The sequence below is a fragment of the Chenopodium album genome, chromosome 4 (genome assembly GCF_948465745.1).
Source record: "Chenopodium album chromosome 4, dcCheAlbu1.1, whole genome shotgun sequence".
Taxonomy (NCBI): Eukaryota; Viridiplantae; Streptophyta; class Magnoliopsida; order Caryophyllales; family Amaranthaceae; genus Chenopodium; species Chenopodium album.
This window is the reverse complement of record NC_137837.1, coordinates 7,851,126-7,878,504: the sequence shown is the minus strand read 5'-3', so window position 1 is coordinate 7,878,504 and position 27,379 is coordinate 7,851,126. Positions and strand designations below refer to the sequence as shown.

The 27,379-nt window shown below is 36.0% G+C and overlaps 4 protein-coding genes across 4 annotated transcripts; 3 read left to right on the top strand and 1 right to left on the bottom strand.

Moving 5' to 3' along the window:
• Positions 1 to 1,594: 1,594 nt before the first annotated feature.
• Positions 1,595 to 2,735, top strand: LOC145627572 (putative F-box/kelch-repeat protein At1g12870). Its single transcript, XM_081679940.1, has 2 exons — positions 1,595 to 1,951; positions 2,091 to 2,735. The coding sequence occupies exons 1-2, from the start codon at positions 1,595 to 1,597 to the stop codon at positions 2,733 to 2,735; spliced, it is 1,002 nt and encodes a 333-aa protein (XP_081536066.1).
• Positions 2,736 to 3,539: 804 nt separating this feature from the next.
• On the top strand, positions 3,540 to 11,619 carry LOC145628802 (ATP-dependent DNA helicase Q-like SIM). The gene is made up of 8 exons (XM_081681207.1): positions 3,540 to 3,739; positions 4,631 to 5,097; positions 5,192 to 5,411; positions 5,521 to 5,631; positions 9,211 to 9,400; positions 9,525 to 9,828; positions 9,937 to 10,163; positions 10,410 to 11,619. Exons 2-8 carry the CDS (start codon positions 4,665 to 4,667, stop codon positions 11,403 to 11,405), a joined length of 2,481 nt encoding a protein of 826 aa, XP_081537333.1. The 5' UTR covers positions 3,540 to 3,739; positions 4,631 to 4,664; the 3' UTR covers positions 11,406 to 11,619.
• A 595-nt stretch (positions 11,620 to 12,214) lies between these two features.
• LOC145628803 (luminal-binding protein 4-like) lies at positions 12,215 to 15,375 on the bottom strand. The gene is made up of 6 exons (XM_081681208.1): positions 15,147 to 15,375; positions 14,617 to 14,884; positions 14,279 to 14,490; positions 13,428 to 14,150; positions 13,063 to 13,300; positions 12,215 to 12,944 (listed from the first exon to the last, which is right to left on the bottom strand). The coding sequence occupies exons 1-6, from the start codon at positions 15,199 to 15,201 to the stop codon at positions 12,452 to 12,454; spliced, it is 1,989 nt and encodes a 662-aa protein (XP_081537334.1). The 5' UTR covers positions 15,202 to 15,375; the 3' UTR covers positions 12,215 to 12,451.
• Positions 15,376 to 17,687: 2,312 nt separating this feature from the next.
• Positions 17,688 to 22,470, top strand: LOC145628801 (protein FAR1-RELATED SEQUENCE 6-like). Its single transcript, XM_081681206.1, has 4 exons — positions 17,688 to 17,928; positions 18,601 to 20,035; positions 20,778 to 22,026; positions 22,133 to 22,470. Exons 2-4 carry the CDS (start codon positions 18,648 to 18,650, stop codon positions 22,271 to 22,273), a joined length of 2,778 nt encoding a protein of 925 aa, XP_081537332.1. The 5' UTR covers positions 17,688 to 17,928; positions 18,601 to 18,647; the 3' UTR covers positions 22,274 to 22,470.
• Positions 22,471 to 27,379: the final 4,909 nt, after the last annotated feature.

Genomic DNA, 27,379 nt, shown 5'->3' with positions numbered 1-27,379 from the left:
ATTTCATTAACTCACAATCAATTGTTCTAAGCATCAGAATTTATTATGTATAAAATAGGAAATAAATACTAAGTTAAAAGTAGAATATATTCAATATGGGTAGATTTTTTTAAAACGCCCAAAATAGTATATGGGACTAACAAATTGAAACGGAGGAAGTATAACTTTACTTGAAAATAGGAATTTCTTTGTCCCTCCCTCTGCTCTTAAGTGGGTGTTTGGCAAGTGGGAATTGAGGGTGGGATTGAGAATTTTAATCCCAATTGAAAACTTGTTTGGTGGGAATGGGAATAAAATGGGATTTGGGAATGAGATTATTTATGAGTGAATTCCCACCATTTTATTACCTAGGGAGGGTAGGTAATAAATGGATGGGAATGGGAATGGGAATGGGAATGGGAATAGAGGTTATTTATGAGTGAATTCCCACCATTTTATTACCTAGGGAGGATAGGTAATAAATGCATGGGAATGAGAATAGAGGAAAATGACATTTTTGCCATTAATGAAAAGAATGAAATAATAATTGTTAATTGTTATTTATTCTCTATTTATTCCCACCCACTATCCAAACAAAATATTGACATATTTTTATACTACTATATTCCCATCAATTTATTTCCTATCATTTCCCATCTTTTAATCCCTAAACTAGTTTTTTGGCCCGGGCGCTGCCCCGGGTCATTGTATGCATATAAAAATACTATATTAAAAAGGAAAAATTAGAAAAAATAATCCCAACTTTCATTTATTCTGGAATAATCCGAACTTTGGGGGGTCTTTTTTTTCTTCAATCCCAAATACCGGTTACCGGTTGAATGAGTTATTTATTTATTTTTTTTATTATAGTGACACGTGTCACGAATCAATTGGCTAAAAAAATTTAAAAACAAATTAAGAACAAAACCCACCAGCCAAAGCCCAACCACTTAGCCAATCCGGCAACCGCCCATGCCAGCCACCTACATACATTGGTGGTTTTATAAAAACAATATCGACCATTTGTTAATTATTAATTAATATGAAGTAACTAAATATTATTTCGTATCATTAAAATTCCTTCCAGTAACAAATTTCTTAGTTAAAAAAAAAAACCTTTATTTAAATTTGGGTTACACATTTTAATACTTAAATATAAGTGTATAACTTATACTAAAGGTTGAGTAATGGAAAAAAATGAAATTAATTTTATAATTATATTGTTGTCAAAATATACATATATAAGTTGACTATTAAAATTTTTGTATTTATGAACATGAATAACTCTTTTTAATACAACTTTATTATCATAAGATTTGTTGTTGGAGTAATGGTTAGAGTTTAACTTTAATGAAGATGAGGCCATGGGTTCAAATACTATTGCTCACAAATTAATGTTTGGTAATAGTATGTGACATGGCAACACGTGGCGAGATTGACAACACGTGGCAAGATTACAATGCTTGCCTTTGAGTTTTAATATATATATTGATTCCCATTCCCACAATCCAAACAGCCCATAAGTGGCGGTTTTTCATAACTTGGTTCTTATTAGAAACCGTTCAAAGTTTAAACTTCAAAATTTCAGTCTTCCCATCTAGAATTCATTTTGAAGATGGAGAATGATACACATAAACTAAAATCCCTAACCCCAATTTCTCTTCCAGACGACATAATCTTCCAGCAAATCTTACCAAGACTCCCAGTAAAACCCCTAAGTCGCTTCAAATCCGTTTCCAAATCATGGCTTTCTTCAATTTCCACCCCACAATTCGCAAAATCCCATCAAAATTTCCACACTTCTCAATCTTCATCCCCTCAATTTCTTCTCTTTTCAGGCAACCCCGATTCTCACCCTCTATTCTCCTCGGTTACATTCGATCAACACGGCAGTGTCGAAGAAACCCTAAATTTCAATTGCCCCTACAATGGTGATGGAAATATCAATGTAATGGGTTGTTGCAATGGTTTGGTATGTTTTCATGACCAAAACTATAATTTCTATATCTGCAACCCTGCTACACAACAATGTAGATATATTAATGTTGTTGATTATCCTTTTAATTCCACTGATAATGTGATATTACGTTTCTTCGATTGATGATTACAAGATTGTTTGTTTAACCAAGAAATCGAATGGGATCTGTTTACTTCGGTTCAATGATTTGGTTAATACTAATGTTTATATGTATTCTTTGAGGACTGGTAAATGGGAAAAATCGTTGTCTGTATTAAACATAAATGAAGTTATGATTGATCGAGAGGATGTGCCAGCTTTGGTCAATGGTGTTCTGTACTGGGGTTTGAGTTCGGATGACGCTAATAGGCATATTATTGGAGTCGATTTAATCACTTCAGAGATTAGTATAACTCCCGTTGCAATTGAGGATATGATTAGTACACTTGACCCTTATCAAAGGTTGGAATTATTTGGTATAAAAGGGAGTTTGTGCTTGTGTTATGGGCGTAAAGTTTTCAGATATGATTATTCGCCAAAGTTTTATGATCGTAAAGTTTGGAGATTGAACAAAGATGACTTGACTTGGACGAAAATGTATGATCTGAATTGCAATGATATGCGTTTGTTGGGTATTTCTGAGACTGGTAAATGGTTGGTGTTAAATGGTAAATTGCTTGCATTACTTGATCCGAGTAAAAGTTTTTATAGACAATATCAAGGTGGTACTCATTTTGATGGTCATGTTGTTAGCACTTGGGATTACAAGATGAGTTTGGTTTCAACTGTTCTTGAATAAGTATGAATGGACGAGTCAAATCTTTTGTGTACTTTTGCCCTTGGTTCAGGCAGCATTTCATGGCTAGGTGTTCCAACTTCCAATCAAGTGCTCTAATGGTAGTATTTACTCAGTTTTTGGAGTTTCAAATAGAGTATTGTTAACTAGTTAATTACTAGTCGTAATGTCTTTAAAAAATTACGGAGTAGAAGATTTAAGGAATTATGGAATAGTGGTTGTTTTATCTATACGTAGTATTTTCTATAATATTCGGTTCTATGTATATGTAGAATTAAGATGTTTAGCTTGACAATGTTGAGATTATTTTGCTTTATGTTTTGCATGGTTGCATTGATGATTGATAAAAGATTATTTAAATACAACCGTAAAAGAAAAGTAAATACGAGTAAGAAATACGGAGTGATTATTTAAATATGACGGTAAAAGAATATGAAGCAATTAATTAAATATGAAGGGAGTAATAAGCTAAAAACTTACTTTGACTCAACCAGTAATATAACTTACAATATGAGCATCAAAAGTGAACCAAAACAAAACACATTTTACCGAAAACTTGAGCTAGTATACCCATAACATGATCCAATTCTAATTACCCTCTCACATTGATGGAATAAGGACCTTTAAGTCTTTAACCATTACGCTAACTTTGATTCTCATTAAGGTTAGATTATTCCTTACGTAACTAGGTGATTGAACTGACACTCTTCAATCTGGTTTGATCCATTTTTTCGGGTTGGACTTGTTTTTGAACACCATAAAAACGGACCATGGTTCATGGTGCGAACCAAGCAATAACGAGTTCAAGCGATCTGTGGGTGGCAAAGCGGGAAACCTAACAAATCCACCCAAATCCAAAATTCTAGTTGCGCGGCAAACGACGGCTTCCCTTTCTCATTCCACCGGTCACAAAATTCAATCTTTTAGAGAGAGAATTAGAGAGCTCAATAGAAATATTCACTAACAAATTTCAGAATTATCACCAACTTTCGCAATTTTTAGGGTTTGTAAGTATCTACTCTGCAATCTTTCTCTCTTTTACTATCTTGAATTTCTTCAATACCCTCTACATTTGCAGTTTTGCTGTCGATTTCTCCCCATTCCCCAATGATTTTTTATGTTTTTATTGGGATTTAGCTCAATTAATCATTAATCAAATGCGAATTGAGATTTCCTTTTTTTGACTAGTTATGTTTGTGTATTAATTAATTGGCTAGGGTTTCGCTTAATGTTGATTTTTATGGTTTTTTCGTTTTCAATCATGTAATGTATTACGGGATTTGAATGTACTCAGTATGTAGTGATTTGCGATTTCTATTTCGTTGTTCATATAATGAAGTAACCTAAATTAGTAAATGTATAGAATATGAAGTATGTTATCTTTAAATTACGAAGAATCGAGGACAAACAAAGTAGAAATGAAGGAGAATGTGATAAAATGCCTATAATTTATTCGAAATTCGAGAGAGAATAGGTAGGAATTGAGATGAGTATCAATGCTGGCAACAATTCTTTGTAACAATTTACATTTAACACCCAAGCTTAGAGTAACTGGATTTTTTTGAAAATGGAGAAGTTATTGACTATTGCAATGCTTAACAGCTTGCGTCGCTAGCATAAAATGAGACCGCAATCTGCAGAACGGTTGCCAGCTCCTGTTTATTTCTTAGTTGCTGAAACATTCACTGTAGGGTGTATCTTGATGTGGGTCAGAGTTTCTGGGGTTCCTAATGTTGCATTTTGTTAGGGCATTATTGTGTTGTGGATGGAAATGTTGATTTGATTAATCCAATTGTTGTCAAGTTTACTGACATGGGTTCTGAAAGTTCGTGAATTATAATATGTGGGTTTATCTTTGAATGATGTAATTGAACACATGTTCACAAATTCTTATGCAGGAGTGGTGAATCAAGTTGTTTAAACTGCTCTACAATGGGCAAGAATGCCAGACCTCCGCGCAAAAGAGATATCTCTTCACTGCATCCATTTGGTCACTTGAGACAGTCTAGCATACTGGACCATCTTCAACCCATGGGAAAATCAAAAAAGAGGCAAACTGACAATGTTCCCGAGGCAACTACTTCTGGAGCCAGGCATCCTGAAGGACAGCCTGAAGTGCAGAGGCCTCATATTGAAGAGATGTCTGAAAAAAGTCATACACTTGAATTATCTGAACCATCATACTGTTTGCCTCCAGTCCAGAAAAGAGAAGAGGATGCAGAAGTCGGATCTGATTGGGATCAGAAAGCCAATAGCTTGCTGCGAAAACATTTCGGGTACTCCGGGTTGAAAAGTTTTCAAAAGGAAGCTCTTGGTGCTTGGTTTGCTCATCAAGATTGTCTTGTTCTAGCAGCAACAGGGTCTGGTATTAATTTTTCTGCATCTTATGTGTTTCCAATGTGTTTTTGTGCATATTGTGTCAATGCTTCTGATAACTATTTGCGTATATGTTTCTGCAGGGAAGTCTCTGTGCTTTCAGATACCTGCACTTTTGACAGGGAAGGTTGTGGTTGTGATTTCTCCATTGATAAGCTTGATGCATGACCAGTGCTTAAAGCTAGCAAAACATGGGATCTCTGCATGTTTCCTTGGATCGGGACAACCAGATAACAGCGTTGAGAAGAAAGCAATGAATGGCATGTATTCCATCATATATGTTTGCCCTGAGACATTGTTAAGGTAAATCAATATACATCATCTGGCGGTGCCTTTCATTTAAGTGTTTCTTAATGCCTTTCTAGCATCACTTGGGAGCATATCATGTCAGCTTATAAGGTCTATACTGCAGATTAATTAGTCCACTTCAGAGGCTTGCAAAGAACCGTGGAATAGCTTTATTTGCCATTGATGAAGTACATTGTGTTTCAAAATGGGGACATGATTTTAGACCTGATTACAGGTTTGATTCTTGCTTACCCTGTATGCGCTTTTATGATTTATGTTCATCAGCTTTCTTTTTCATGATGCATGGTTTTATTACATTGCTATTTTTTACATACACGATTAAAAAAAAAAAAAAGAAAAGAAAAATAAAAGCTTGTATGTTGAGATTCAAGTTAAAATTTCAATGTTCTGCTGTTAACCCTCCATGCTAGCTAAATCTCATTAGTTGCTGAAGTGCTCCCATATGAATGAGGTCTAATTCTTAGCTGTATTTGCAAATATAATGGTTTTGAATGTGAATTAAACTGCAAATGGTAGCAACTTAAAATAGTTCCTGCTGAGAGTAGGATTGGGGCATTATGGCCAACATTTTCCTTTTCTACTATGGATAAAGATGTATAGGGTTGTTGGCAAGAAAGAACTATCACCTGTTTTTAACCTAAAAACTTCTTCTGTCTGAAAATCATACTTATATTCCATTTGACATGGGTGGCTTACCTTTACCATAAATTTGTCTATAATAATATTGATTTACGATGTGTATTAGATTTTCATAATCATCTCTAATTCTCAGCTTCTCAAGTAGTTTTCATTTTAACACTTCTACACTTTGTTCCTTATATTGCTACATGAGTTTTTGGTGCAGTGTTTTATATATTTGGTTGAGTGAAATGAAGAAAAAGGAAAATGGTGGGACCACTTTTCTTTTTGTCAAGAGATTATTGTAATGGACAGGCTAGGAATCACTAGTAATTCAGGTACTTAATTTGTTTTTTTTGGTATAATAAAAAGAGAAATTCTCTCCCTCTAATAATGTCTGTTGGTATTATATTTTGCTTAAATGGTATCATTCTTAATCGTTAATACCAACATAGAATTAAATTGATAATTTGATACCAAAAAAATTGTTGGTATTTTGGGCCAAGGAAGACCATGGTGGTGTCGGTTTTCCAAACGGAGGTCCCGAAGTATGAGTTTGGGCAGCGGGCAGTCCGGAAAACGCAAGATGCTTCTAGAATGTTCCGGGCTTCTCTAAAGGTTTCTTTTGATGGAGTATTCTAGAGGGGATGTTTTCTAGAATATTCAAGGGTCATCTTGTACATAGTAGAAGTTTCTAGGGTATTCTATGTATGTACATAAGAGTAGTGTGTTCTAAAATTTTATAGGGTGGTCCTGGACATTCTAGCTAGGGAAGGATGCAGAAACCTCCTTGTATGTATGTTCCTTTGGAGGTGGGAACGTTCTAAAGATTAGTGGAGTCGAGTAGTCTAGAACCCTCCATTTGAGGAGGTTAGGAATTCTCTAGAAATCTTAGGGAGTAGCTTGGAATCTTAGATGCCTATAAATAGGTCATCCCATTTATTTGTACATTTCAGCCAACACTTAGCCAACACATTTGTAATTTCTTTGAAGTAATCAAAGCTCTCCTTTGAAATCTCTTGTGAGCATCTTACTTTTCTTACTTAGTCAATCTCGTTGCACACTTAGCCTAGCAAAACAAGTGGAGTCCTGACTAAGAGATTAACGGGTGATGTCGATTAGTGGACCACGTGCAAGGGGACTTAGGCAAATAAGTCAGTACGTGACAAGTGTAAAGAAGTATTTTGGTACAAAAGTAATACCATCTAAACAAAATTTAATACCAATTAACACTATAAGGTCATAAAAGAGTCAGGCTTTTAGAGGCTGAGAATTTCTCTCAAATAAAAAAGAGTAATAAGCAAGCAAAATGATTGTTTTGGCGTAATTAGTATAATTAAACTAATTACTCCTCACTTTTGACTTTTTAAGAGGTGGAGATCTTTCCCAATGTTTATATCTCTACAAAGTTCTGATGCATTTTTACTCTCTTCAACTTGGCTTTTATTGTACACTTCCTACATATCTAAATTTCCCCCTGATAAGCTAACACATAACACATTATCTTTGCATTGATTGTCATCAAAACTAACTTAATAGTTGGATTTCCACTCTACCCTTATGCTTCTTCCTGCCATATGTGATCAAATTAGGATTATTTATTCGATTCCTTGTATGGGACCACACCATAAATAGCACGACTCATTCTTTTAGGGGATATTTTAAAAAGGAAAATGGATCCATACTACAGGATAGGAGTTTCATAATATTATAGTAGAGTATTTGCAGTTGATAGTATGTAATTAGTGAAAAATAATGTTTGCATTGAATGTACTGAATCACGACAGTCAAATATGGAATATTATATTGAGATGGATTCATTATCTTCTTAGTTTAGAAAATTAAATAATATCTCAATCATGTGAAGCTTCTATTTTTTATTCTCAAGAAAACAAAAACAATAATGAATAATCCATTGAATAAAGAAATTAAAGTGAACAATTCTATGTTTGATTATTCTCCCAATTGTAAATGACGTTTCTCCCAATAGTTTTTTTTTCTTTATCTTCTAATAGTAATATCAAATTGCAAGGTTTTTAAAATAATCCACCTTTGAGGCTCTCATGTGTCAATGGAACTAATGGACTTGGGCAATTGCCACCTTATTTCAATTTGGCTTAAAAGGAGTAGATGGGAAAAAGAGAGGGATGGGTGAGTTGCATAAAAAAAAATAAAAACAAAAACAATTAAAAAATAATAATAATAAAAAAAAGCAGAGAATATATGTGGTGGTTGGTGAGATAAAAATGGAGAAAGTAATTTAAGAAGAGAAGCTTTAGATTATAGGGGAAGGTACTATTAGTTTTTTTATAATACCTTTTTACATCCTTGTGCCGAATAGTAAATTTGTAAATGTTGGTAGAATATTACACTAAGATTTTGGATCAATTTTGGAAGGAATTTCTCTAAACTTGCGACAATTTAGGGATTATTGTCTGTTAGAACTATTATCAATGGAACTAGCAGATTCGAGGATATATTTATTTAATCTTATTGTTAATTATCCAGCTTGAGATTCAAGTCATTCAACTAAAAACTTAGCTAGCCAGAGTAGCAGGTACAAGGCTATAACAAATAATGCCCAAAGCTTTTCTGTTTTTTTAATCATCTTTGGTTTATATATCAAATTACCAGTAAGTAGTTTGGTAGAAATCTAGTTGCAGAGCTTACTGCATTCTGCTTGGTCAATCAAAAGATTTTTGTTGGACAAAGTTGAGAGCCATATCATTGTCATTTTGCTAATGGAAATTCACTTTTCTCAACTGTCTGTTTTTGTCTTCATATTGCTCAGTGTTAAATGAGTGTAGAGCAAGGGATATCAATATACTTCCTCTTTTTATTTTATTTTTTAATTATTGCACCATAAGGGTTGGGTACAAATATTTTTGTAGTGGAAAAAGTAAGAAAGAGAAAGGTAAAAATACAAAATTGCCCATGTGATTTATTGATAAACTAAAAGTAAGCGTGAAAAAGCAAGGGTATGTTGGTATTTGTAGTATGAAGACTGTGAACACAAATAATTTTTTTCCTAAAGAGGAAATGGTGCAATATTTGTGAAACTTCCTAAAAAGGCAAGTGGTGCAATAATAAAAGAACGGAGGAAGTATCTATGTTTCTAAGGTTGATCAGTTTGCTGTAATGGTATATATTCAATTAAATATCTCTGTTTTTGTAGGCGAATGTCTGTGTTACGTGAAAGTTTTAGTGCCAACAGCTTGGATTTCTTGAAATTTGACATTCCAATAATGGCATTAACTGCTACTGCCACTGATCATGTCAGAGAAGACATTCTTAAATCACTTAAATTGTCAAAGGATGCGAAAGTTGTGCTTACTACATTCTTCCGTCCAAACCTTAAATTCTCAGTATGTCTTCTCTTTTCATGTCTTGTAACATCTCTCTTGGTTGTGCTGATTTCCAACTTAGATGCCTGGGCGTGTATTCTTTTTTATTCTCGATCTTAATGTTTATTGATTTGTTATCATGCAGATATTGCATAGTAGAACATCATCTCCATCATCTTATGTTAAGGATTTCCAAGAATTAGTAAAAGTATACTCTAACAACAAGACAACAAAAGAAAGCAGTGGTCGTACTGAGAATGTCACGGAAGATCTTGAAGATTCGTTAGAAGACTCTGATAGCATGTCTGATACCAGTGATGTGGATGAACAGGATGATGAGTTGAGTTCACATAGAAAAATAGGTTTCTGTACCTCAAAAGAAAGACAGTTATCAGTTGAGTTCCTGGAAGATGATTTTGATGACATCCAGACTGCAGATGACTTCGATGGTATGTCTGCATTTGGTTTTTCATCTAAACTTTATTAGTGTTCTCTAAGTCTTTGCCACGTCCATGGTATTTTCTCTTTTTAAAAAATTAATCATAATGTCATTGCAGTTTCTTGCGGTGAGTTTTGTGGGACGCCGCTGGTTGATAGTGTACAGCTCAGCGAGTCCACTGAATTAACACATCCTACTCCACAATCAACAGAAAGTTCTCAATCCGTAAGTTGTTCTTTGGAACAAGGGCCGACCATCATATATGTTCCTACCAGAAAACAAACGGTAGCTATAGCAAAATATCTTCGGGCAAAGGGTGTAAAGGCTGAGCCTTATCATGCAGCGGTAATCTTTTTTATTTAAAATGTGTAAGCTAAGGATATGCTTATTACTGTGTATTGGGTGCAATTGGTAGTAACAGGTCCAAATTTATCAGGTTCCTAATATATCTTCATGCCATACTTTCCTTGTGCCTAGTTGTTTGTAATATGGATTTTCCTTTCCTTTTGTGTATTTTGCTTCCTATTGAAACATGTTTATTCATATGGCATATAAGTTTCTAAGATCTAATGGTTTGATTCTTTTTCTCAGTTGCCAAAGTCACATCTTAGACGGGTCCATAAGGAATTTCATGAAGATGCTCTAGAAGTAGTTGTTGCAACTATTGCTTTTGGAATGGGCATTGACAAACTAAACGTACGAAGGATTATTCATTATGGGTGGCCTCAGAGTCTAGAAGCATATTATCAAGAAGCTGGGCGTGCTGGACGAGATGGGAAATTAGCAGCTTGCACTCTGTATGCAAACCTTTCTAAAATTCCAACTCTTCTACCTAATAAAAGAAGTGAAGAACGAAAGAAAAATGCTTACAAGATGCTAGCTGATTGCTACAGATATGGTATGAATACTTCTATTTGCCGTGCAAAAGTATTGGTTGAATACTTTGGGGAGGTGTTCCATCAGGAGAGGTGTATGTCATGTGATGTGTGCAGAAATGGACCTCCTGAATTGCAGAATATGAAAGCCGAAGCTAATATTTTCATGCAAGTTGTTGCTGCCCACTACAAACAGCTAAGTGCAGAATATTCGTATGATGATCTTATAGGTGGTGATACGGGGACAAGCAGATCAAGTGAGAGGCTAACTCTAAGGTTGATTGTGACAAAAATAAGGGAACATTCTCAGCAATTTCTAGCTAGTGATCAGCTATGGTGGCGAGGTCTTGCTCGTCTTATGCATGACAAAGGTTTTATCAGAGAGGGGGGTAACATGATTGGTGTTCAGATAAAATTGCCCAAGCCAACTAATCAGGGACTTAAATATCTTGAATCTGGTCTGGAGCAAGATTTTTATGCTTATCCTGAGGCTGATATGCTGTTATCAGCCACCCGAGAACTACATCCATTTTCTTCTTTCTCAGAGTGGGGCAAGGGATGGGCAGATCCTGAGATCCGCAAACAGCGGCTAGCTAGGAGGAGACCGTTTAAAAAACCGCGAAAATCTCGTAGTAGAAAGAGTAGAAAGCAGTCAAATTCAATGACAGTCAAAGAACGAATATCTGCTACGCTCTCAAAATGGAAGAGATGATTAATTTAGAACTTATCTCTTTAGATGTTTTAATTGGTTCTTTGATAATTTGATTTGCGCGTCAGTTAGCAGAGCAAGGCTAAGTGATCCCATGTAATTGTACTTGTACATTCTACACTAGTCAGTAATGCAAATTTTGTTATTTAATTTGAACAAACCATTACCTTCTTATAGTTTGCTGTAAAAGATTTATGTTAGCACTCAGCTGAACATGTGAATCTTGATGCTCGCACTGAGCTTGAAAGTAGACTTGTTCATATTTTAAAAGTTCTGATGTATTGATTGTATTCAGTTTGGTGTAAAATTAGGAATGTATATCCTTCATAGAAAGGCATTTATCATATATCTGAACAATACTCCAAAACTGACTGAAGTATACAAATTTCTTATCTGTACGAAAATAACTAGAAAGACAGGAAGAAAGTGCTGTCTATCTTCCCCCAAAACTGGCCAGTTCCATTTACCGGAGGATTTCCTGATATAAAGCGTAGCCTTAACAATTCTGGTCAAATCTCCGCAGCAGGCAGTCAGATATCACAACACCAAAACAGGTAGTCGCTTAGCCTTAACAATTCTGTTCAAATCTCAGCAGTAGGGCAGTCAGACATCACTATACCAAAACAGGAAGTCCTAAACATTTATCAAATATGTGCAAGTCAGTTGCAGCGGTTTATTTTACTGCAGTTAGCCCGGTACTCAACATTGAATATTCAGTTCCAAGGAATTAATGCCTGTGGTGCATCAGGATGGTAGGATGGCAGCCATGGTACCATCTCTACTGGCATAATTGAACAGCAACTAACAGATCACATCAGTTCATAAAAGTATGCTAATACACTATCCAATATTAGTAAGATGAGCTACTAATGGACATGGAAGAAGATATCAAGGAAAGAACTTTGACTGTTAATCTAAATCAAACAATGTCGTATAAAAAACAGATTTTGTCAATATTGGATCCTAAAGATCCAACATCAGGAGCATTACATCCTAGCATAACATCAAAAAGGGATTTAAAAGATGCCTCTTAATTTTGTATATACACTCTACAATTCATCATGAGATTCGTCTTCTTCAGAGTCATCAGCAGCCTTGCCACCACTCTTTTCATAAGCTTGTTTGATCACAGGGTTACAAACAGCTTCCACTTCTTTCATCTTCTCCTCAAAGTCTTCCTTCTCAGCGTTCTGGTTATCATCTAGCCACTCAAGTGCTTCTTTCAAGGCAGCCTCGATCTTCTCCTTGTCATCAGAGTCAATCTTATCAGCAAGCTTGTCTTTGTCATCAACTGTGCTCCTCATGTTGTAGATATATGTCTCAAGTTTGTTCCTCGCGTCCACTTTTTCCCTCAACTTCTTATCCTCCTCGGCAAACTCCTCAGCCTCTCTCACCATTCGGTCTATCTCCTCTTGGCTTAGGCGGCCTTTTTCGTTTGTGATGGTTATAGTTTGCTTGTTCTTGGCTGCCTTGTCCTCTGCTGTTACATGGAGAATACCATTGGCATCCACCTCAAAGGTCACCTCAATTTGAGGAACTCCCCTACAATGAAACAAGTACACAAGGAAAATCTTATCAGTAAAGAGGCATACTCGAATCAGTACTCACTATGCAGGGATAATTAGCACAAATTAAACACAAGACTAATCAAGATGATTACCTTGGAGCAGGTGGAATACCAGAGAGTTGGAATTTTCCGAGTTCACGACAATCCTTGGTTAAGGTTCTTTCACCTTCAAAGACCTTAATATCAACTGTGGTTTGCTGGTCCTGATATGTGCTGAAAATTTGAGATTTCTTTGTTGGAATGACTGTGTTTCTTGGAATCAATTTAGTCATCACTCCACCAACAGTCTCAATACCCAAACTCAAAGGAGCCACATCAAGAAGAAGGAGACCTACATTCAACATTATACAACAAAATCCATAAATGTAAATAACAAAGTGAGTGAATTATTCACATAAAAAAGTCTAAATTACAGCAAATCTGGCCAAGGAAGCAGAGTCATGGATTCTGTTTTTTACCTTGAGTTTCTTCACCTCCTTCACCACTTAGAACACCACCTTGAACAGCAGCACCAAAGGCGACAGCCTCATCCGGGTTAACACCCTTGTTAGGCTCCTTACCATCAAAGAAATCCTTCAACAGCTGCTGAATCTTAGGGATCCTAGTACTTCCACCAACAAGCACAATCTCTTTGATATCAGTCTTTTTCAACCCTGCATCTTGCAAAGCCTTCTTAACAGGACTCATTGTCTTCTTAAACAAGTCCATGTTCAACTCCTCAAACCTCGCCCTCGTCAACGGCTCAGAGAAATCAACCCCATCAACAAGAGCCTCAATCTCAACCCTGACTTGGTGCTGGCTACTTAGTGCCCTCTTAGCCCTCTCACATTCCCTCCTCAACTTTCCGAGCGCCTTCTTATCCTTGCTAATGTCCTTGTTGTGCTTCTTCTTGATCAACTTGATGAAATAGTCCATGATCCTATGGTCAAAGTCCTCACCTCCCAAATGGGTATCTCCACTAGTGGAAAGAACCTCAAACACACCATTGTCAATAGTCAAGATGCTAACATCAAATGTTCCACCACCAAGATCATACACCAAAATGTTCATTTCTCCTCCTTTCTTGTCCAAACCATAAGCAATTGCTGCGGCCGTCGGCTCGTTGATTATACGAGCCACATTTAGCCCGGCAATTGTACCGGCATCCTTGGTGGCTTGCCTTTGTGCATCATTAAAATAAGCTACAACAAAAAAGACAGTGTTCGTTTAAAATATCAATGTATAATTACTTGTCAATACTAATACAATAACGAACAGTTCAATAAACGACAATTAATATTTAATATCGTAGGCAACTTATAGAAATTACCTGGAACAGTAACAACTGCGTGTTTAACCGTTTTACCAAGGTAAGACTCAGCAGTCTCCTTCATTTTTTGCAAGATCATAGCACTGATTTCTTCAGGACTAAACACTTTAACACCATCCTTAAGTTTCACCTGAATATAAGGCTTCCCTTCTCTATTAACAACCTTATAAGGCAACATTTTCATATCTCTTTGAACCTCAGGATCATCAAACCTACATCAATTACCAAAAATAGTAAGTCCCATTTTTGTTACATACCATATGTCCAAAATAAATCGTTACATAACGGGTTTAAATTATATCATCAACGTGACAACTAATTCCGAACATATGACTTACTTTCTACCAATAAGACGCTTAACATCGAAAACGGTTCGATCCGGGTTAAGGGATGCTTGATTCTTAGCTGCTTCTCCGATTAATCGTTCAGTGTCAGTGAAAGCCACCCAAGAAGGGGTGATCCTGTTACCTTGATCATTGGCTATGATTTCAACATGACCATCTTTATAAACTCCAACACATGAATATGTTGTACCCAAATCTATTCCAATTACTGTCCCTTTTATTGTTTGATCATCTGCTGCTACTGTCACTCCTAGCAGAAACTCTGAAAAAAAAATAAATAAATAAAAAGTCAGATTCTTGAACCATATTATAAAATTTATAATGTGATCAGATGCATATAAATTAACAAAAATCCAAATAAGATGATATGATGACAAATACACATTAACAATGACAACCATAAAAATTGTTTACATGGGTTCATACTCGTGACTTGTGATCAAATCCCGTCTACATTACAAATAACCCTTTGCGACTCTAGACCCGTAACAAAAAATTATTAAAAGGGTAAAAGAGAAACAAACCTGAAACAAAGAGAAGAAGGAAGTATAATGCCAAATTCTTAGAAGAACACCGCATTGTTACAGATCAAAATTGTGTCACCTTTGCAAAAAAAAATGTTGAAAATTTCGTACTAAAAATTATAATAAGATTACAGAGAATATTTGTTGAATGTTGATTTTGATGATGAGAATAATTTGGAATTGGAAGAGTGTTAAATATTTATAGCTTATTATAAAAATTGTATGTTGGTTCAGGACTTTTTAAATATTTGACGAGGTTAATTAGGACATTGCTAGAGTGTTCTTCCCAGTGATTTTATTGCACGTCATACTTTTGTTGTAAATTAGTGTTGGAACCAATTAGAGTTTGACACGTCAGGATTATGATGGTGGCAAATTTTTTAATTGGTGTGTTACTTGTTATTTCCCGAAACTTCTTGATTTTTATGGACACTGAGAGAAACCAAAAAGAAAAAGGGTGAGAACTCACCCGATGACCCGACTTGCCAACAAAAAAAAAAAGGATCAACTCCGTTATTAAATACTTGTAATCAGATGGTTTTGTGTTCATGTTCATAAGTCATGTCGTATTTGTATGGTGTTTGTGTTCGTGTTTATATTCGAAGATAAATAGATGGGGAACAATAATACTGCCTAATTTGTTTAATTAAACGTGACATATTGTGCTTTGTTGACTTGTATAATTAAACATGCATGTCACACTAACTCGCCTTATTCGTGTTCGGTTAGTTTTATGTTATAGTAGTATTATTATAAATAGTTAGTCTAATACAAAAGATCCGTCATTAGCACCAGAAATTATTAGTTATTTTTTCATATTCCATAGGAGAGTTGAGTCGTGTTAGTTTTGTGTTGAGAATCTCAACACTTACCTTACCCATAAATATAAACATCTACGGTTTAATAAATGGCCCTTTCCATATCCAACTCATATTGTATCTGCTTTTACCAGCTCTACATATAGTAAAATAAAATCATGAAACTCAACTACCCATGCAACTTACTACATAGTTATGAATGATCGACTATTTTGTTGGCTAAAGACTTACAAGGTAGTACTCAAGACCTGAGATCAAATCTCATCTACACATCATTTGCTATGATTGAGTGATCATTTGACATGGTATTTTGAACTAGCTAATGTTGTTCCAAAAGTCCATGATCAAAAGTTTACTATATTTAATTTTATATTTTGTTGGAATAAGAATAAGTATCTGGGACCCTTATTTCTACACTAGTTGACAAGGTAAACAGTGATCATTCAACCTTTCTAGTGTATGGAATGAATGAAAATAATCAAGGCTTTTGACACAGGTACTTTCAGCTGGTTTTAAGAGAAAATGGTTGATAATTGAAGTAATTATCAAGGAGCAAATCGGACAATTAAGAAATGATATGAAAAAAGACAAGAATGTGGAAGGTGAGAAATTTCTTCAAGTAAACCACTTGAGGACTATAAAACCACCCAAGGTTTGTTCTGTTTACCTTATTTTTACTTATTTCAGGTTTAATAAATTCAAATAAGTTAGGATAAGTTCAATTCAGAAAAAATAAGTTCAGTCCAGGAAAATAAGTTTTGATAAGGGTTGTCTAACTTCAAATTACAACTAAAATAAGTCCAGTTAAGTTAAGATAAGTTTGAGGAAAGTTTAAATAAGTTCATTTAAGTTCAGATAAGTGAAAATCAAGTGAATAGAAGTATAGAACACACCCCAAAGCTAGGAAAATAGTTGTACTAATTAATTCATTTCAAATTGTGTTTACAAGAATGATACAAAGTACATCACCAATATCCACTCCTAATCACAAGGATTATAGAACAAGAATCCAAACTCAATGTGTTTTTCTCGATTTGTGGATGAATAACAAAATTACCTTTGGGTATTTATAATTTATTATACTCTTGACACGTCACATTAGCAGTACAACATAAAAGTGATAAAGATAGCATAGATGTGTTAAAGATGACACGTATGAGCTGACCTAGACATAACAATTTAGAAGCTACTAACCCCTTTTGGACATCAGCTCCACATAAGTTTTGTCTGTTGTGTCAGTTTAAACAGCTAATCGTAAAATGTCGCGACTTTCATATTCATTATTAACATCAAAATTATGACTTGTTATTGAAAAGTTTTTGAGATTAGCTTTCACCTCTAATCTAAATTATCTCAAAATGCTTATTAGATTGAAAACTATGCTCATTTGAAGTTGACTAATAACTTGTTTAAAACTTCCTTACTTATCGAGTCATTATTATATCCTCAGTTCCTCACCAATTTGCATTCCCCCTTAATTACTATGTCAAACCTCGATTGATTTTCGACTCATATTGTTCCAAAATGTTGCAATTCGAATTGGACATTAGTGGGGTGGGAATTTAAAAAATCAAACATAAAACAAACGAGCTTTGCCCAGTTAATATGCGATATTGACGAAGCTTGTCAATATAGTGGCAAATTCGCAAATAAAAGAACTTCGCTGATTATTTTAATATTTTCTAGAATTGGTGGTGTGTTGGCATTTAACGCCAACGTTAGTCAAAGGTTAACCTCCTTTTTGGTTCTCCCGTTTTGACTTTCATTTTGCCATCTCCACATCCGTTATTTTGTAATGCTCTTCAATCTCCAGCAAATGTGAGGGGAGCTTCGTCGAGTGAGTGGGTGAGTTGAAATTGAAGGTTGGAGCTCAGTTTTCAGCAAAACTCAGTTTTCAGCAAAGTGGTGGAGCTTCGTCGGTGAGTAAGCTGAAGGTTTGGTACCTCAAATTTCTAGCAAAAGAGGTAATTTTTTCGTTAAATTTCGTAATTTCGTAAACCCTAGTTTTCTTAAACCTTACTGTTGTAATTATCGGTTGAAAGAATTCAGTCATTGTTCAGGATATGGTGTTGGGGGCTAATTAATTTGAGATCTAAGAATCAAAATGGGAGTAGTCCCAGTAAATCCAAAAATAAACTCCTTTGAATTAAGCAATTTTGTGTAGTTTGTTTTTTGTTGTTCATGGAATGTTGTTGGAATTTGTCTAGTATATATTGTTCATTAATTGAGTGAATTTTGCTTTGAAAATGGTCGGAGGTTGATTCAGTAAATGTGTTGTTGTTATTTTTCTGATGTTAATTGGGTTAATGTGTTGGTATGGAATGTTAAGTCGAGTGTTTTCTATTTGCTGATCAAGAGTCATCTCCTCCTGTGTGCTGATTGATAATTTTTTTTAAAGCTAAGGTATTATAAAGGAGTCATTCTAGTATTTTATCTGTTTGACAATTTTGTTCGATAAATGTGATAATTTTTTGTTTGAACTTTAGATTGCTTTATGTGATATATTGAGAGTCATCTCCTGCTGTGCTGATTGATAATTTTTTTTAAAGCTAAGGTATTATAAAGGAGTCATTTGAGTATTTTATCTGTTTGACATTTCTGATCGATAAATGTGATATTTTTTGTTTGAACCTTAGGTTGCTTTATGTGATATATTGAGAGTGAATAGGATTAAAGATTTGCTATGGTGATTGAGTGTGATCCTGGGAAATCTGTAATGCTTGATTCTGTGGAGGACACATCGATGATGTTTGATTCTGTTGTGGACAAAGGCAAAGGCATAATGTCTGATCATGTTCAAGAGTCATCTCCTGCTGATTTTGAGGGGGGCCAAGTGATATCTTATAGTGGTGTTGCTGGTGAGGAACCTCCCTGTATGGAATGTATGCCCCTGACTGTACCAAACACTGTTGAGCAGAGACTAGCAGCCTTATCTCCAATCAAAACCATTGAGACTGTGGAGACCATTGTGTCAACCAATCAAGTCAGCTTGTACTCCTTTGTCGAGTCTCCTAAGTTAGGAATGGCATTTAAATCCTTTTTAGATGTAGAAACATACTACAAAGAATATGCTGAGCAAAAAGGCTTTGGGGTAACTAGAGTGTCATCTGCATTTTCCAAGACAAGTGCTGAGAGAAGAGGTGCAACATGGAAGTGTGAGTGTTGGGGCCCACCTGATATGAGGGCTAGGAGGGAGGCCAAGAAAAGGGCCAAGGCAATGGAGTTGTGTGGCACTGGTGATGTTGTTAACGGTGAAATTGGAGAAGATATACTGCAGCGGGCGAAAAGGACATCTAAGAAATGTTATTGCGGTGCCATGTTATATGCTGGCGTTGATGATGATGGGTTGTGGGTTATCAGGAAGGTGAAAAATGAACATGATAACCATACCCCAAAACCAAGTGATGCTAAGTTGGTGAAGGAATATCGAATGAAGAAGTACACATCTAATGTAAGACGGAAACTAATGAATTTCTTTGATGAAGGTCTCCCTGTAAGGCAAGCACATGCATGTATAGCTACTGAGACTGGGGTGGATAACCTTCCGAGTGTTAAGGACCTACAACACGAAGTTTACAAGAAGAAGCGGTTGAAAATGGAAGGTGGTGACGCAGCTGCAATGATGGCCTACTTTGATCAAATGCAAGCCGATAATCAGAATTTCTATCATGCACAAAGATTAGATGGAGAGGGCCGGTTGAAGGACGTACTTTGGGTTGACGCTCGTAGCAGGGTTGCTTATGAAGAATTTGGCGATGTGGTTTGTTTTGATACCACTTACCTAACCAACGAGTATGAGCTACCGTTTGCCAACTTCGTAGGCGTTAATCACCATGGCCAATCGATATTGTTGGGGTGTGCCCTTGTTTCACACGAGGATTCAGACACATTTGGTTGGGTTTTTAGGCAATGGCTGTCATGCATGGGTGACAAACAACCGGGTGCAATTTTGACAGACCAAGCAGCAGCAATGCGGAAGCCTCTGGCTGAAGTGATGCCAAATGCACGCCATCGTTGGTGCATTTGGCACATACTGAAGAAATTCCCAGACAAGCTGGGGAGTTGTGAACAGTAAGTATAATTTTTGCTAATGCTTTGATGTCATCTTATTTGCTAATTTTTGCCTAATGCAATGCATTCCTTTGTCTGCTTATTTGGTGGCTGCTCCTCAAATAGTGTTCAGAACACTTTTTTATTTTGTTTATTTTTGCTGAAAACAGTTGGTGTTGTATTATTGTCTTAAGTCTTTGCTTGTTGGTAGTTGCCGCTGTTATATATGTGTCATCTTATTTGCTAATTTTTGCCTAATGCAATGCATTCCTTTGTCTGCTTATTTGGTGGCTGCTCCTCAAACAGTGTTCAGAACACTTTTTTATTTTGTTTATTTTGGCTGAAAACAGTTGGTGTTGTATTATTGTCTTAAGTCTTTGCTTGTTGGTAGTTGCCACTGTTATATATGTGTTCATTGTGATTTGCATGCATTATACCATCCTCCCCCCCTGTTTTGTGACTAATTATATTATTTGATATTAGACTTCTTTATAAATGCCTGTATTAAGTTTGAGTGTATTAAGCGGAAGAACACATATATGCGGTTTGCTGGCTTTCTATTTGTGACTGATATTTATGTCTGAAGGCTATGTCGGAGCATACTATCTATGTATTTGTGTTGTGTGAATGCTCTGACATTTTAAAAGACAGTTTGATGTCAGCATGCATTTTTAAATCTGTCCTGTTTAACTGTGTCATCTTTAAATCTGTGTGAATGTATGCTTAAGTATATTTTCATAATTCCAAATTGCACTTGGTACAGCTATGCAGATTTCAAGAGTCCACTTAAGACCCTCATATATGAAAGTTTCACAGTCGCTGAATTTGAGCGTAGATGGGGTGAATTAATGGCGACGTATGAGTTAGAAGAGAATGAATGGTTATCTGATTTGTATGAAGAAAGGAATATGTGGGTCCCAGCCTTTATGAAAGAACACTTTTGGGCTGGGATGAAGACAACGCAAAGGGTGGAAAGCATAAATAGTTTCTTTGACGGGTTTGTTAATCGGAAAACAAGGCTGTACGAATTTCCAGAGAAGTACAAAAGGGCCATGGCGAGACGTGTCAAAGCTGAGAATGAGGCAGATGCTAGGTGTGGCAAATATCGGAGACGTCTTGTAAGTGGTTTTTATGTTGAGAAGTTCTTCCATGAGATTTACACTGATGCAAAGTTCCAGGAGATTCAAATTGAGTGTTGTCGACTCATGCATTGCTCTGGAAGGGAAGAGCGTGCTTTGGGAGGGAACTTGATTCAATATCTACTTGAGGACCGGGTTTGGATCATTCCCGAAGGAAAGAGTGAAGAGGTGATCACTGATAGGAGGAGATTCTATTGCGTACTTTTCAACACAGTTACAAAGGAGGTCTCTTGTGACTGTAGGAAGTTTGAAACTTTCGGTATTCTATGCAGGCATGTCATCCGGGTGTATGATCAAAATTTTGTGTTTGATATTCCATCCAAATATGTTCTCCAGCGTTGGAGAAAAGATGTCATTAGGAGGCATACTCGGGTTAAGGTCGCTTACCATGATCCCACGGAGGACATGACTGTGCAGACTTACAATACCTTGATGGCGGAGTTCCTGCCCATCTGTGATGTTGCTTCTGCAGTTCAGGACAAAGAAACAGTGGATCTAGTTGTGAAATCTCTCCAAAAACTTCGCGGAGAAGTTCTGGCAAGTAGAGAGAAATTTCTGGCAAGCCAACCATGTCTGCCCACCATGCCAAGGAATCTGTTACCGTCCTCAGAAATTGGATCTAACATCCCTCAAGAAAATGACACTCCTGATTCTGTGTGTAAGCCTCCAGAAGAGGGAAACACCAATGTACACTCAGCAGCGAAAGATCCCATATCCAGGAAGAAGCCTCGGGGGCGACCTAAGGGATTAAGGCATAAATCTATTGCAGAGACTGGGTATAAGAAAAATAGTGGGAAAAAAGGCAAAAATGCTGCTGCACCTGAGATGCATGACCCTGCTGTCCAGCAACCAACCGCCCCAGGCAAGCTACCAGTAAGTGAACCTATCAGTTAAATACATTTTCGTTCATAAATTAGGGTAACCAAATTTTAAAAAAAAACATGTTTTTTCACAAATAGTTTCATTAATATTGTTGCAGGCTAAGAGGAAAAGGACTCAAGTTCCACAAAACCAGAACACCATTGAGCATTATTACGATTTTGTTGAAGATGTTGCTGTGGATGATGACATTCTTATGAGAAATGGTGTTGGATGGTCAGGTCCCTCTGACACATTTTAACAATTCCAAGCCTTGACATGTCTAAGTTGAGATTTCTTTTGTATTTTGAACTAATATAACTATGGTTGTACTTAACTAGAACCCTTGAGGTATGCATGACTCTTTTGTGACTGCTGGGTTAAATGTTGATGTATGAACTCAGAGTTATTGCTCTCCTAAATTCTAGTTGAAAGCTTCGTTGTACTTATTTATTTAAACTTACGGCTTATGGCTCTCCAAAATGCTGGGTCATTTTTATATGAAACCGCATTTATCACTTCTGACTAGCATACCAAATTTCAATTTAGCTAAACTGGCATACTGAAGATCTAATTATTCTTAATCTGTTTTAGCTGCATTATACCTTTATCATTTAGCTGCATTATACCTTTATCATTTAGCTGACCTATTCTAATGCAGGCCCAAAGACTATCTTCTATCACTGTGTCAATTACCCCCAACTGTGCCAAATGTTACATAAAACGCAATTCATTTCTGTGAATACCCTTTGATGAATTATAAAGTCATTGCTACTGTTTGCAGGTAGCTGCCATTGATGAATATTTGCAGGACAGGGAGCTGGCATTTGTTGTTGTTGCTGTTAAGGTACACTTGTATTTTTTGAACAAAGCTTGACATAAAAGTGTAGTTCCAATGTTAAGGGATAATAAGCAAATGATTAAGTTTCCATGTTTTGATGCGCGTTTTGTTTGTCTGATACACTAATCTACTATTAGGTGCAATACTTGAGTTTTGATATATTTTTTTGTATTAGGTGCTTCAGTGTTGCTTTCTTGTGGTGTGGTCTTTCAGCATTCAAGCAGCAGCAGAGTTGCTTTCAAGTGTACCTTATCATCAATATCTCCTTCCTTTTCATCAATCTCTCCTTTGGATGTTAAGGGATAATTAGCAAATGATTAAGTTACCATGTTGAACTGTGATGAGGTTTTTTTTTTCTAATATACATATACTAATCTACTATAAGCAATAGTTTGATTTTTGATTTATTTATTTATATTAGGTGTTTCGGTGTACTACTTCTCGTTCTTGGTGTGTTCATTCAGCATTCAAGCAGCAGCGGAGTTGCTTTCAAGTCCACCTTCACATTTGTTGTATTGGGTGCATAGGTGTATTCATTTCTTCAATTTTGATGCATCTAATCCTGGTATGTGCATAGGTGTATTCATTTCTCCAATTTCATGTATCTAATCCTGGTATGTGTTTCACATTACTAACAATTTGTTTTCCCGATTGGTGCATATTGGTCACTCAATCGTTTGTTTTGATGAATACCTACAAAACTTTATTTTCCCGATTTGGTTTATACGATTGTTTTCTATTGTTTGCAAGGTTTCACTTTTCCTGCTGTACACTTGGTCCTGCGTTGTTTGTTTTCCTGTACACATTCATGTCCAATTTTGGTGGCAAAAGTCTGGTTTAGTATAGGTTCAAACAATGGAACTAACTCATATGTGAGTAGATTTGGGCTTCTATGTTGGGCCCTCACTTTAAATGTAGACTTTTTATAACCAGAGTAGTAAAGTCTTAATTTGCAATATGTTGGACTTATATTATGATGGGCCCTCATTTGGTGCATGTTTATTTTTTTATTTATTTTTTCTTAAAAAAAACAAATATTGATCCATCAACCTCTTCAACCCTCTTTCAGCCCAATACTAAAATACTCCTCATGAACCCTCTTTTAGCCCAATACTACTAATAAAATAAGCCCAGAATACTAAATTTGCTACAACAAACTACATAAGTCTTGCCATAAACATCAAGTAACAAACGCTAATTCATACCATACATTCATACCATGCCAAAAGGGCAGTTACCATAACATGTTATGATAAGCCAAGGGCAAGAAATTACAAAAGGCCTCTTAGAAAAGAGCTACAAAAGAGCTCGACTAACTACTTCGGAGACAGCCCCAATATAACACAACAAAAGCCAAGGTTGTCTGACCACTTAAAGCAACTTCATTAGCTATGCTAAGGAACTGCTTAAATATGTTACACACAGACAAAAGGAGTGGTCACGTTTAAGGACATAAAACACTGCATAATAATTAACAAAGCTGATTAAAGTTGCTAAGACATCAAACACTACATAGTAACTAACATCCCAAAAGCTCTTAACTTCTTAATCCCGTGCACAAGCACCATTCGATTCTGGCGAACGTTAACGTTCGTCCCCAAAAGGAGCCACAACAACTTTGTCACCATTCAGAATTCCCACTTCCCTTATAGTGTTAAGGGTGCACAACACCTTGTCCTCGTGGTAGAAGACAAGGTCAGTTGGATCAACACCAACCTTATCTCCCCAGATGTGGAACAAGCGGCAAAGTGGTGTGTCCAATTTGCCCTGAACTCGTAGCTTGATTTTCCTCCGGTGTCCGGTGTTCTTTAGGTAAAACCTCTTGATCCTAGTGTTTGTATTGACCACACCCTCCTGCCAAACAATTTGTAACATTATAATGTATACAATGTATAAAATTATTTGTACCATTCCCCAAATAAGAATAGAACCAACGACTACAACATATATACGATTAGTTTTACAGATGTCTAACTCCTTGCTAGTGAGATTATGACAATTTATTACAGTAATATTTGCATTTTTCACGACAATTTCTTAAGCTTAAGCTCTGCTAACCAGTCCAATGATACGAAGAAAACAACAAATACAGCCCATAATATCATAGCATCGTATAGGCAAATTTCGTGGTGTTTCTATTAAGTTGATTTAGGCAAGCCTTGACTCCATGTTAACATAGTTGTTTCATCTATCTAAAGTGTAGCTATTGATTGTTATAATTATCTCCCACATAATCCTTTCAGCCTCTAAATTATATTCAAAATTACTGGCTAGTGATCATTCAAATCACTAGGACATATGTAACCACCAAACCTACTTGTAGTTGTTCATACATGAATAATTAAACACGATATACAAGTTTAGTGCAAAATAAAGGGCAATTATATCACACCAAAAAATAGAAATAAACAAAACACAGCAAAGTCAAAATGAGGGATTAGGAAATACCAGCCCTTGAACGTAGATCACACTTCCAGTTGCAACTCCCATAGGATCCGGATACGCGGTACGTGGGATGTAGGTGATACCTTGGTACACCTTGATTTGTTCTGGCTTAACATCAATGAGAGACGCGTAGTTGTCGTAGATGGCCTTGAATGTCTCGTCACTACGAATGGTGTACATCACACCAACATCTCCCACCGAGTAACTCCTTAAGATAATCGAGTACACCACACCATCTCCGTTCTCAGCAAGCTTAGATTCGTCGAGGTCGACATCAGGGTTTTCGTCAGCATTCCCTTGTATATCCTGATTTGGATGATTAATTGGTGTACCACCTATGACTCCCTCTACTTGAGGTACATGTTGATCAACACTAGGCTGATCATTATGTTCCAACTTCGCCACTCCAGCTACCTTAAAAGGAGGGAGTAGGCTAGTTTCCAAGCGGCTCACAGCATCCCGAGGGCAAGGGGGTGCGACCACGGGTGGCGATGATGGAGCCACCATCATGTCAAGAGCAGAAGGTATTGCAGCCATGGTTTGATTCAGCAGCCCTTGGGAAGTGCCAACCCTTGCCACAGTCGACACATTATATGGTATCATAGGTGGCTGTTCAAGACGAAAAGGGGGATAATTGTAGCTAGCAAGTAGCTTAGCAATCAGGTCTCGTCGTTTCTTTTGTTTGGATATTTCTTTTTTGGCTTTTGGTGGTTGAGGTGGTTGAGGGATACCAGGGCGACGACGCTTATTGTCGTCCCCATCACCCCCATTCCCTTTCACTTGCTTGAGGTGGCCAGTGCTGGTAGACATTGTATGGTTTCGTGTTGCTGTGTGCCTTTGATGTAAATGACCCCTTTATATAGCCCTGATCCCTTACCCCACACCGTAACTTACGTGGCGAGCTTCTATTGCTACTTAGTTCACATTTACTTTGGTGGTGAACCCTAATAAGTACGTACTCCAATTGTCAACATTATAATAAGTCAACATTGTAATCAGAAAGTATAATATTAACAAAGTCAAAATTATAATTAGCATATACAATTGTTACTATTGCATGTTTTTTCTTTTTTTTGTCATTCTAAACGATATTTAAGTTTTTATATTACAACTAATTTATTTCTTTAGCCTAATATTTAAGAGTAAAAGCTAATTTATTTCTTTTCACATCCATAGGTCTTTTTAATCAAAATCAGCATAAGTTACATTCATGCGACTATAAAATCGACCAAAACGACAATCTTATGTAATAATATTTCTACAATTGATAAAGATAAATTGTCATATAATTTAATACTTACAATTGTAAGGGTAAAAGTGAATTTATTAAGATTTCTTTTATTCTATATTATTTTTACAACTAAAAACAAGGGAATTTAAATTTAAAAAATCCCTAAAGGAAATTTTTTTTTAAAGTACTAAATAAGGGCTACTAGTCGTTACAATACACCGCATTGCATGTCATGTACCGCAGACTCTCCCCTATTTATTAAGTAAGTAACGACGTATTGTATAAACTTTAAAGGAAAGAGGCGAATAATGTTCTAAATACAAAACACGGCTTATACATACTTTGTTTATAACGTTGTAATTAACATACGGAAAATTTTCTCGTACAACCACGTCCTAGTTATAATCAATTTGAAACATGTTTTTAATTTATCAAATGATAACATTATATAAACTTGTATGTCACTTATTTCAAAATTAACCAGTACAATTTCCAGATAACTCTAAGCAACGATTTCTTATTAGTTGAGATCTAATACAACATAGGCAGCAACTCGATGTTTATTTGACAGCACTTAGTTGTTATTTTTTCTTAGTTTTTTGTGTACGCATGGCCCATAATTTAAGGATGACCATATATTTACTCAGAGTACTTGATATTGACCTATACTTTGCTACAAAGCCCACCTCTTAGTACGATCTTTTTACATGAAAAACCTCTTAGTACATGATTTTGTGGTTGTATTTTGGCAAATGAATTATTTATGTATAGTACTCATTTTTTCAATACCAAATCGCGATATCTCATTTTTTTCCCGCTTTCCAAATAGTGAGCATAATCATTATTACATA

Excerpts from the sequence above, each read along its gene's own strand:
- LOC145627572 (XM_081679940.1), top strand. The coding sequence starts at position 1,595 with ATGGAGAATGATACACATAAACTAAAATCCCTAACCCCAATTTCTCTT. Across the intron at positions 1,952-2,090 it reads TGGGTTGTTGCAATGGTTTG|ATTGTTTGTTTAACCAAGAA; the intron begins GTATGTTTTCAT and ends GATGATTACAAG.
- LOC145628802 (XM_081681207.1), top strand. The coding sequence starts at position 4,665 with ATGGGCAAGAATGCCAGACCTCCGCGCAAAAGAGATATCTCTTCACTG. Across the intron at positions 9,401-9,524 it reads GTCCAAACCTTAAATTCTCA|ATATTGCATAGTAGAACATC; the intron begins GTATGTCTTCTC and ends GTTATCATGCAG. Across the intron at positions 9,829-9,936 it reads GACTGCAGATGACTTCGATG|TTTCTTGCGGTGAGTTTTGT; the intron begins GTATGTCTGCAT and ends ATGTCATTGCAG.
- LOC145628803 (XM_081681208.1), bottom strand. The coding sequence starts at position 15,201 with ATGCGGTGTTCTTCTAAGAATTTGGCATTATACTTCCTTCTTCTCTTT. Across the intron at positions 14,885-15,146 it reads CCTTCTTCTCTTTGTTTCAG|AGTTTCTGCTAGGAGTGACA; the intron begins GTTTGTTTCTCT and ends TTTTTTTTTCAG. Across the intron at positions 14,151-14,278 it reads CGCAGTTGTTACTGTTCCAG|CTTATTTTAATGATGCACAA; the intron begins GTAATTTCTATA and ends TTTTTGTTGTAG.
- LOC145628801 (XM_081681206.1), top strand. The coding sequence starts at position 18,648 with ATGGTGATTGAGTGTGATCCTGGGAAATCTGTAATGCTTGATTCTGTG. Across the intron at positions 20,036-20,777 it reads AAGCTGGGGAGTTGTGAACA|CTATGCAGATTTCAAGAGTC; the intron begins GTAAGTATAATT and ends CACTTGGTACAG. Across the intron at positions 22,027-22,132 it reads CCGCCCCAGGCAAGCTACCA|GCTAAGAGGAAAAGGACTCA; the intron begins GTAAGTGAACCT and ends ATATTGTTGCAG.